General features: G+C 43.2%; 1 protein-coding gene across 1 annotated transcript; it reads right to left on the reverse strand.

Moving 5' to 3' along the window:
- Positions 1-522: 522 nt before the first annotated feature.
- On the reverse strand, positions 523-11,763 carry ATMIN (ATM interactor). Its single transcript, XM_019505492.1, has 4 exons — positions 11,594-11,763; positions 6,366-6,491; positions 4,588-4,787; positions 523-3,553 (listed from the first exon to the last, which is right to left on the reverse strand). Exons 1-4 carry the CDS (start codon positions 11,621-11,623, stop codon positions 1,717-1,719), a joined length of 2,193 nt encoding a protein of 730 aa, XP_019361037.1. The 5' UTR covers positions 11,624-11,763; the 3' UTR covers positions 523-1,716.
- Between the last annotated feature and the right edge of the window lie 6 nt (positions 11,764-11,769).

Below are 11,769 nucleotides of genomic sequence, written 5' to 3' on the forward strand. Positions count from 1 at the left end.
CAGCTGGGATTAGAAATCACTTGCACTTCCATGCCAAGGTCATCCAGGCCCTGCTTTACAAACTCCACTGCACAGAGCTCTACCACCACCACGGCAACAGATTCTGCCAGGGTATTGAGGCAAACTGATTTCCCAACTATTAGTGAGATCACTTGCATCTACATCCTACAGCTACATTGAACTCAAGCCACAGACCAGCAGCTCTAGAAGGTCCTACCAGAAGAGACAGGAGAATGACAGTTCACCTCTGAAGGTCAACAGCATAAATGACACAAAATGGAGATAGGTGGTGATGGACCAAGGAGGGGTTTTAAGGCAAAACATAGCTGGAATTAGCTTTTCACACTGATCTCCAGGACAGAACGGGATGCTACCAAATACATTCATGACATCCAGGAAACATCAAAAGAAAAATCAGTGCTGAAAAAGTAAGGGGAAAAGGATGTACAAAATACTCCTGAGAACACGATTTCATTATCAACTGAATTTTCCAGTGAAAGCTGGGGGATACGGAGCTGTTCCGTCCAGTATAGGCAAAAGATTTGTTGCTAGATGGGGAAGCCAACGGACCCAAAAATTCTTAGCTTTAGGAGCTACAGCTGGTCTTGCTCTGGAAGTACAGGACCCAAGGGTAGGAATCTAGTCCAAAAAGTATCTTTACAGGTTTTAATATTCTCAAGATTAACTGTTCCCAAAATCTTGGGTAATGTTAGTCGTCATAGGATAAGCACTGTATCTTTCTGCAAATAAGCAAAAAAAGGGAGAAACTGGTAAATAAATTTCAGTGTAATCCTAGCATTCTCATCTCTCACCCCGACATTTGAATGTTAGGCATTTCCTTGCTTTGTGTTTCTTACAAGACTTATTACTAGTTCAAACAAATGCCTTCCTTTGGAATACCCAAAATACATATTGTTACAGTAGTACACAGCAAAATCATCATGTGGCAATTTTTTAAGTACATCTTCCTCTCTCCACCACACGCATAGTTAATGCCAATTTAGAGGCAAAAAAACCCAAACATTCCTTACCCATATTTGTTGCACTTTGTACAAGTATAGATCCAAAGGTGTATAGGCAACAGATTTGCTGAACAAGTGCCTGGACAATATCAGCCTATATCAAAAAGGAGCAAATTTTTACACTCTTAAAAAAAAAAAAAAGAGAGAGAGGTTAGGGATCTGGTAGTGAGGACTGGTAAACCTTGCCAAACAAATCTTTTTAAAAACAAAACCAAAAAATTATGCCAAAAACCATTTCCAAAAAGAGGTTGGGGTGCAGGGCAGTGTCAAAAATTAGACAGGTCAGCTTTTGGTCCAAGACTTTGGAAACCTACATTTAAGCCAGAAATAAAGCTGGTATAGACAGAAGTAAAGCCTAAGTTCAGGTTTAAAATGGAAATGGTGACAAAGCTTTGTAACAGAGTTAGAGCAAAGGAAGGCACCATGACCAAGTTAATTTTAAAGGTCCAAACTTACATTAACAAGTTACAAACATATACACATTTATGCACACACAGTTTATATTGAAATTACATATACACAAGTTAAAGTACCTTGCAAGAGGATGAAAAGGCTTTTAAGCCACCTGCATACGGTCAACTACATTCAGCAGTTTGATGTGGGTAACTTGGTCGGTCCCGTCTCTCCTCAACACCCCTCACCCCCAATAACTTAAATTTCAAAACCCAAGGAAAGGAATTTTAGTAAGTAGCACTCAATGGCTTGGTTTGTCAGACGTTTGAAAAAAGGAACACAATTCTGCACAAGTCTGTGTTTCTACAGAACTGAACTGTGACTCCATTGTATTCCATGCCAAGTCAGCCAGAAGAAAGTCATCCATAGCTGTCTGCGTCTCATTGCTGGTAAGGAATAAGTTCCCAAGAGTCTCAAAGGAGCTATCCATAGTCTGTGTTTCAGCACTATTCAGCTGGACTTTGGATTCTAGGTTTTGACCAGGTATATCTTTAGCAGCAGCAGGTACCTCTGTCTGGGTTTCTGTATCAGAGGAGTCGGTGCTCATGGAAAAGCTGGACTGTTTTAGTATACTTCCCAAAGGCAGATGTGTGCTATTGTCTAAAAAAAAATTTAAGTCCGTTTGTGTCTGTGTATCAAACATCTCCAAGCCTAAGAAGTTAGAATTTCCTCGGCAGCTGTAGGATTGAGTGGCACTATCTGCAAATAAGAAGTCAGTCTGGGTTTCAATATCCAGAGATTCCAAAACTGGCTCAGAATTCAGATTCCCCAGTTCACTCTCCTCAGTCTGAGTTTGGATATTGGATGCTGAAAAGAACTCTTCAATGTCAAAGTCTATCCCTGTGCTCTGTGTTGGGGCTGGTGGCAGGGGTGTGTCAGCGCTAGAACTAGAGTCAGACAAGAGACCACGATTATCCAACGTTTGGCCAGACATGCTACCCGAGAAGATGTTTTCCAGATCATTTAATAAGTCCATCGTCTGGGTTTGATTATCCATCATATTTTGCTGTGGAAGCATGTTAGTCTGCGTATTGAAGTTGATAATGGGTTCAGATTTTATTGCATCCTGACTCAGGCTCTTGCAGCTGCTTCTTTGCAACAAGTTTTGATGTATTGTTGTAGGCATTAGATTGTTTTCCGAGAATCCAATCTGTGTGGAAACATCATACGATGAATGTACATTGTCAAAAATGTCGCTGCACATTACAGCCTGGTCTATATGCACTCTCCCATCAATAGAGTCCTGTGTTCCACTGGTTTGAGTCTCTCTAGAAACACCACAGGACGGGAAACAAGCCTGCTCAAAGGCATCTGTCTGAGCAGCGATGGATGAAGTCAGTTTGGAGGTGGGTAGCAGTGTCTGAGTCTGAACGCTAATTGGTAATGAGACCTGGGAACCAAACGACAGGTCTGTCTGAGAGCAAGACGAGACAGAAGAATCAGAAGTCCAGGCTGCAGCTGGCACAAAGTTCTGCGAAATGTAAGATAAATCTGTCTGCACATTTATTGAAGAGATTTTATTCTTTTGACAGGCATTTCCCAGCTCTTGTCCTGGATTATTTGGTGTTACTTTACCCAAGTTGACTTGGATACCAGCACTAACTGGTTCAACATCACTGGAATTTGCCACCTTTGAAACGGGCACAGCATCGTTAAACACAACCGTTTCTGCCTCCAGTGCTGGAATCAGAATCCCTATGGACTGAGGTAACAAGTGAACAGTGCTCAGAACCGAGCCTTGATTATCCACAGCCACCACAACAGGTTTGACAGAGGAGTCTGCTGCTGACACAAAGATAGGCAAGTGAGCCAGCTGCATTACTGGAAATTTGACCAAAGCCACTTTGGGCTTTGGCAAAAGCATCTTCGGTGTACATTTTGGCTGGGATAGCATCTGCTTATTTATATTAGAACTACAGGAGCCTTCAAAAGAAGCCATGGGTTTCACCTCAGACGTCTCCAGTTCCGGAGTGCCATTACGACTGGCGTGAGCACTGATAAATGCTTCCTTTGCTTTCTCTGCTAAGTGCTGATTTTGTATTGTAGTTTCCATTTTTCTTTTCTTATTAGGCGGATCCCTGTAAACAGGACAGATCAAGAATTGAAAGTACAATGAAGTCCTCCCTCTCGACTTACTCAATAATGGCAACAGAATGATGCTGGGGTGGAGGAATGAGTTCAGGTTACAGGCTGGGACACAGCTGTTCATACCAACTGACAGCTTCATTCTTTGCATTTTAAAGCAGAGAATGAAGAATAAGAACTGCCCTTTCCTTCCCATATAGTTGGCCAATGCTTATTTTAGAAAAAAAAAAAGTGTCAAAATAAAACAACTGATTTAAACAGGTTTACTTCATTTGAGAGGTCAGTTAATGGCAATCCTAATCTTTTAAATTATGGCAACAAAGCTCGCTTTAGAAAATTTTTGGAACAAATAAAGTTGCTGTAGCCTTAGGGAAACTGTGGGCCTGGACTTTCTTACCAAAGCATACAAGAAAGCACAAAGTACCTTGCAGCAGCTCTGTTTGCAAAATAAAGTACCATAGGATTCAGTTAACAGATTTTGTGCATCGGCACTTTGAATTATATGTTCTTTTCAGAAGATATATTCTCTAATGGCAATTTTTAATGAAAAAGGTGGCTAACTAAGAGAGAGCATTTATAGGGCTCTATCAATTTTAAGAGTAAAAATGTAATTAACTCTGCTTATTTCACACTACAGAGCTATATTAACTCAGCACATTCCCAAGCAAGCGCTATTACCATGGGATTGCAAGGACCAATTAATAAGAACCACTAATAATTATGCTAACAAATGAATACCAGTAGGCATCACCAGTGACATGATCTCTGCTGGCAGAGCTTCTAGATGTTAAAGGGTAAAAGTCTACAACTGGTGGCAATGAGCAATCAATTACCCTTGCCTTTAGTGGGGCTAGGATCACAGTTAGCAATGATAGGATCTAGTTGCCAACTGTGTACTCATTAAGGGGAGTTAATTATATGCAAGGAAGAGACTGGTTCAAGTCCCATCCACAGAAAAGCAGGTAGTGTGTAGGAAAATGATGCCTCAGGACTTTGTTGTATCACCATCACCAAGTTTCACCTTTACCTGTGCTCTGCAGGGATCTCATGGCCAGTTCTGTAAATATGAGACAGTAATGCTGTTCTGCTGGCATAAGGGCACCCACAAGTACACTGGAAAGTCTTTCCACAGTCCTCTGCGTGTCGTTTCAAGTCCCATTCTGTGCCATAGCAGTTGCTACATTTATCACATTTGTGCTTCTTTTCAGCATGCATTTTCATAAAGTGCTAAAATATACAATGAGAATTAGAAGTCAGGCTGTCAAGGAATTGTGTAAGAAGTCATGTATTTACAGAACAGACAATATAAGCGCTCACAACACATTTTAGGTAAAATGCAAGCATTGGAGTGGGAAACCTGAGCCTATTTAGAGACTTTAATACTCTACTAGAGATGTATTTAGGCCTTTAATCTTTTGCACTAAAATCTTAAAGATGTTCATGCACTTTTGGGGCCTAACAATGCAGTACTATGCTAGAGACATGACAACTAGAAACTGATGAATGAGTCCAAATTAAGGAAGTGGAAAAAAGCAAACTGAAATAATTTTTAAAAATCACTTTTGATCATCCAAGATGTGATTTGCACAAATAAAGAGTTACTTAAATACACATTTTACACTGTCATCATCTTTCTAAACACTCTGGGAGGAAGTCTTTAGACAGCATCAGAAAGTGAACCTGTTGGAAATCTCACGATTGGTTACTGACATCGTATCAGCAGTTTCCACCGTTTTTACCTATACAGAACCCTTATGGGAACGAATCTCACACTACTGAAATTCATGAGAAGTCTGTCATGGACTTAGCGTACACAGAATCAAGTCCACAATGCTCCTCTTTCAAGGATCTTGGTGTTTGATAAATACTAATCTTCAAATCACCCATCCTGAAGAAGGCATTCCCTCTACAATAGAGAAAAAGCAAAGCTGAGAAGCATGTAGGCCCCACTGACATTCTTAAAACTGCTGCCAGTTAACTTTGGAGCCACTGCTACCGAGTACCGCAGCTCAAAAAGTTCTGAAGCAGGATTCTCAAAATAAGCATTCTCCTCCCTATCTTGCTCGCAGAGTCCCTTTCCTTCAGCACCCAGCCTCAGCCTTTTCCTCTGCATCTCTGAACTAGCAAGTCCTAGTGGATCTCCACTTAGTTGGTTTCTGAGGATCCCCTCCTTAAGGACCTAGCTCATCTGAGACATTGCAGAGTCTAATTTGGGGCTGAGAATTCCACCAAGTGCCAAAGCTTGGTGTACAGCAGACTGCTGTTGAAGACAAGCAACTCATATTGGTGGAGCTATATTGTCAACAGAATATTAATTATTCAGAGAAATGTAGGAATTCAGCACATTTTCTGAACAAGACATAATGATGGCAAGTGTAAAGAAGTCAACTGTGCAAAAGGAGAGTGTTGTTGGAGACAAAAGCTCATTTTAACTTGACCTTAACCCCTTGGAGTGAATAATGCTGACTTTCATTATCACCAGACATTTATGGAAATGTTGCCAGATAAGTTTGCTAAGGGTTTTATAATTAATCCTTCTCCATGCTGTTCACTTTAATGTGTTTTCTGGACATGCCAACATTTGTTTGACACAAAGGGCCAAGCCTCCTAAAGCAGCCATGGAAAAAGTAGTCTGTGTACAAAGTTGGGCGGCTGCCTGCACTGTCTCTAGAACTTATACATATAAAATGGGGCTGTTTTGCACATTTCGGCACAGAAAATACACACACTTTCCATGGACTGTTCTATACTATCTCCATATCTTTTATCCTATTATTTCAAAGAAAAGGAGTTCAGATAAAATACCTGTTTTACAAGTGAAAACTGGGAAAATGGCCTGTTTGGTCCTCTAGGGCAGCCTTCAATAGGACAGCAGTAGAATTTCTGTGTAGTTTTCAAACCCTTTCTTATTGTTGCATTCATTTTTCCATCCTGAAAAGTACAGTTCTATTAAATTTTGTCAAAGACTTTATGCATCTGGGATACTAATACATTATTCAGAACACAGATTAAACTTCATACCACCTCAGTTTATCCATGTTGGTATTCACACTAGAAGGACCTTCTTAAGTTATTTAAAAGACTATTCAGTGTGTTCAACTGTACCACCACAAGTACTAAGTGAATCAAAAGAGATTCCTGGAGCAGTTATATATACACTACTATTTCAATTCTAAATATTAAATTATTTCAGCTATGACACCAAAAACTTCCAGCAAAGTAATTTACATCTGCATTTTAATAAAAATCAAATGGTCTTGACAGCAGTACACCCAAAGCACTGTACATATTCAGTCTTCCAATGCAACATGGCTGCTTTAATTTTCAATATAAGCTTGATTTATATTGAATATTGTATTTTTTTTTTATAATGACCACACTGATATTAGAATCTGATTTTGCTAAAGAAAGCAAAAGTAGTAAAATACTGGATACCACTTCAACAATTTGCTTTGGAAAGAGATTTTTCCAGGGAAAATTAAGCAGACTAATTCCCTTCCTATACCCCAAGGAAGACTCCCTTCCACCTCACCACTATTATTACACGTTATCCAGTTTTCAGTCACGTGCATGTGGGCAATTAGGGTAAACTGCAGGCTACTAGTTAGAAAAGGGATCCTGGGGCAAAATACTCAACTGCAGTGGAACAGGCCTGTGCACACTTTGCACAACTAAAGGAATTTAGTATAGAAAGTCTCCTGTTCCCCCCAGACCTTAGAACAAACTAGGAGCCAAACCAGTCCCCAGCATCAGTTACAGTAGCTTGTCATGATCCTCTTGAGGCTACTACTCTGGCAAGAATTAGTAAGTGATCTGGCTCCACCTTTTGCACAAAGAGCTCTACCTCCCTACCTGTGCCCAGGGTGGAAAGCAACTGATGGAAGATTTTCTATCTTGGCTCTACGCTAAAGAACTCCCCAGATATTCCCTTACGGCAGATTGCCAGCAGCTTTGTTTTGAGCAGTGCCAAGATAGCAGATCTGGCCCATTTTCTTGTATTGTCTCAGTGGGAAAAAGCAGTTACTTGCTTTAAAAACTGTGGCTCCTTACATTCACTGCCTCCATAATATTTTTGCGGTAGTATATGTTATTAGAAACTTTTAGTAAAGTTACTAACTAGCCCACTGGAGCTATTCAAGCTCCTATTTGTGGTGCTGAACATTCATTGTTAAGATTATAAGAGTCAAACGTATCTTCACTGCCGCCCTCCTACTAGAAACCTTGCCTAGAAGAGTGGACAAAGGAGTGACCACAACTACAGAAATAATGGTGTAGCTCCTGCATTGACCATGGGTGGGGAGGAACCATGACACTTCAGTAACAGCGCCATCAGCAAAACCAGTAATATTTGTGGTACCAGTGGACCAGAACAGGAAATTCAAAAGCACCTCAGGGCGATGTTTCATCCTCTTTCAGAATGACATCAAGCACTCCTTTCCTGAAGGGCTCATCGCTACTTTTCTTCCTGTACTTAGGTGATGCTGCTGCTTGCTGTTATGGACCTGCTTGAAACAAGAGATTAAGTCCCGATGCCCTTGTGCTGCAGCACTAAGGAAGTACCTGCACTGGACTGTTGCAAGGTGGCAGCATCTCTGAGCACTGAAAGAGCCCCTAACACTAACACCAGTACACATCTGGATAATGCCAGGTTTCATTAGAAAACACAAATTCCCAATGCAACTAAAGGACCCACAAAACTACAGATCCCCAAGAAGCCAAAGCCTGCCTTAACACTAATAACAAAAGGCCCCTACAGAATTAGACTCCAAAGCCAAAGAATCTTCTCTCTCTGGCACAAATTTCTTCATTGCAAGGATGGGACTGGACTTACTTGGATGTAAAGCCCTCTCTCACTGGGCAGACGGCTAAGATGTCATCATCTTGCTCCTACCATCTGCCTCTCCCAGCACTGCCCCCTGCAACTCTCCTGTGCTTTCTGTATTCTAATTTCTCTTTCTTTCTTATACACTGCTTGTTGCATGTCCTTTTGCAGCATCTGATGAAATGAGTTTCAGCTCATGAAAGCTTGTGCTATATACACACAATATTTATTCAAATCCAAGATGATATTCTCCCTATCTAGTACGAGGAAAAAAGCCCTTTGTCTTGGATTCAAGTCCCAGGCCAAAGCTGCCACTGCTGCATGACCAGAGCTCACATGCTCTGTGCCAGGAGTGGACAAATGGAGCCAGAGGGGTACCTGACAAAGAGCAACAGGGGAGCAGGCAGAGGCACAGCCTGGAGGTTGGGGGCGTGCAGGAGGAAAGAGGGAAGAAGGTGGCAGCAAGTCCAGGCACTACTGGAGGAGGCAGGGAGGGGCAAAATTTATGAAGACCCTACAATCATTAGATTGTATACATGGAAAATTAGAACAAACATAATTTTTCTATATTTAGGATCTAAGTACTGGGGGGGGGGCATCTTAAATTTGAAGTCATCTTGGATTAGGGTAAATACAATATATCTACTTTCATTAGTCTATAAAGGCACAAATCTACTGTGCCATCTATCCGACTTCAGATTAACACTGCTAACATCTCTCATCACATCAGGAACTCAGACAGGTAAAGCCTCCTTGGCAATGAAACAGTACTCTGCTGTTTTGTGCATCTAACCTCCCCACCTTAACCTAAAGCTTTTATTGCTAAGCAGCAATCTAAACAACAGAATTGGTGCCACAGGAAGAACAAACAGCTGCCATACCATGAAGGGACAATCACAAGTTCCTAAGATGTACCATGATGAAAAGAAAAGGATCTTGGTGTCATTACTGATTCCAAAATGAACATGGGCTGCCAATGTGGGGACATGGTCAGGAAGGCCAACCACATCTTATCATGCATCCGCAGATGCATCATGAGCAGGTCCAAGGAAGTGATCCTCCCCCTCTGTGCGGCACTGGTCAGGCTGCAGCTGGAGTACTGCATCCAGTTCTGGGCGCCGCACTTCAGGAGGGATGTACACAGCATCAAGATGGTTCAGAGGAGGCCACTCGCATGATCAGGGGGCAGCAGGGTAGGCCCTATGACGAGAGGCTACGGGACCTGAACCTGTTCAGCCACAAAAGCAGGCTGAGGGGGGTTCTGGTGGCCATCTATGAACTGGCCAAGGGGGACCAGCAGGCTATGGGAGAGTCCCTGTTCCCCCGAGCACTACTGGGAGTACCAAGGAATAACGGCCATAAATTGACCGAGAGTAGATTCAGGCTAGGTATCAGGAGGTACTACTTCAGTCAGGGTGGCTAGGATTTGGAACCAACTTCCAAGGGAAGTGGTGCTCGCTCCTACCCTGGGGGTCTTCAAAAGGAGGCTAGATAATCACCTAGCTGGGTTCGTTTGACCCCAGCACTCTTTCCTGCCCATGGCAGTTGGACTTGATGATCTGCTCAGGTCCCTTCTGACCCTACCTACTATGAAACTACTTTTTCTAATCAAAGCCCTGGATATGACATTTGCTGTGACCAAAGTTGTGGATCTAAACCCCAGAAACTACTCTATGCACCAAGTCAGAGATTAATGGACTGAGATAGATGTTATAAAAGCATTGTGCTGTCTCATCTGTTCCAAACGCTGGGCGAAGCAAAAGGACATTCATCTGCTCCAGCATCGCTTTCCACAACATGCCTGACAGACAGCAGCAAGAGTAGAAATCCCACGAGTGAAGCCAGCAAAGGTCAGCTTCCACGGGTCATTTTTATAAAAAATCCCCATCAAACAAAGCAGCTGCCAAACCAAGATAACTTGTGTCTTCATTTAATGTATCAATTCTATAAAATGAGTTCCTCTGTCCACACATTCAAGCTTGGTTGCCAATTAGTTTCACAAAGTATTTTATTAATGTTGCTATGCCCCTACAAAGATGTTTGACTACCTCACCTCCCAAAAATGCAAACAAACCTTTGCAAATGGAATATTTTTAACAACACTTTGTGGAGCTTTTACTTCTCCCTCTTTTCCTCCAAGGACTAAGATTCTTGCCATTCAGTCCTTCAAACCCCCAAAGTACACACCTGCAAGTGAACTTGACCTACTGGCTTCAGATCTGAAGCACGTCTCCTGGACCTGCAGATCCAGCATCTTTACCAATAGCAACAAACAAACAAAAACCCTTTACAGTAACTGCTATGCAAGGGTTTCATGAGCTCGATGACATGTTACAGCGTCTCTGCCCAGAAGAAAAACCCCAAAAGGATAAAGATACAAAAGGAGTTTGAGATACCTAATCGCTCCCACTCATTTTTCAGTGCTTATATCCGTTACAGCTATTAACAATAGCAGCAGATCATCTGACGGATTACATATTTTGTGCCTTCCCCACCTAGGTGAAAGTATCACCTGTAAACTCCACGAGGAGTAAACCAGAGCCGTTTCGCCTTTTAAAGCTCATTCTCTCGAAACACCTCGACCTCCCAACATCAACTAGGTAACTGCCAAATCTTTAAAAGGCAGAAACAGATTGTATTTTCAGCACTAAAATCTGCACCTGCATCGACACGGTTGTGTTCTTCACCGAAAACAATACAAGATGGAAAACATCGCTCCAGTCGGTCAACATGTAAGGTCTCTCTGCCGGATGAACTCCAAACGCGAAATAACGGCATCGCGGTGCTCCAGCGTGCTCTCAGCAACCGCGGCACGTGCAAGAGCACTCCCACGAACATGCCCGGGGGGCTCGTCCCTGACAAAACCTGCTGTTATCGCAGCTGGCCACGTTTCCCGACCGTGCGCCGATGTATAGCGCACACCGTTGCCTCTGCTCCTTCTCTGGGCTGGGCGGATTGATGCTTGCGAGTAACAACCGCCTGTGCCCGTCAGTCTCTGGAGATCCTTAATTTCTATGAAAGGAAACAGAATATGCCCAATCCCAGGGGCGGGGGGAGGAATACCACAAATTACGCCCCCCTCCTTGAGCTACTACTCTGCTTTCTGCTCCCCTTCCCTAATCAACCCCGTCAGGGCCAAAATGGATCCCGCCCCTTTCTGTGGGTTATGGAACCCCCCCCCCGCGCTGAGGTGCGGGCGGCGCCGCGGTACCTGGAGGCGGTGCGCCTTGCTGAGATGCATGCTGAGGGCCGGACTGTTGGGCAGCACCTTGGCGCAGCCGGGCACGGTGCACAGGATGTTGGTCCGCGCGGCGCGGGACAGCTCGCTCACCGACGGCCGCACCAGCTCGCGGCCCGGCGCCGGCGGCGGCTCCTCAGTGCGGCCCG

This window comes from Gavialis gangeticus, unplaced genomic scaffold (genome assembly GCF_001723915.1).
Source record: "Gavialis gangeticus isolate Ggan-Ray unplaced genomic scaffold, GavGan_comp1, whole genome shotgun sequence".
Lineage (NCBI taxonomy): Eukaryota > Metazoa > Chordata > Crocodylia > Gavialidae > Gavialis > Gavialis gangeticus.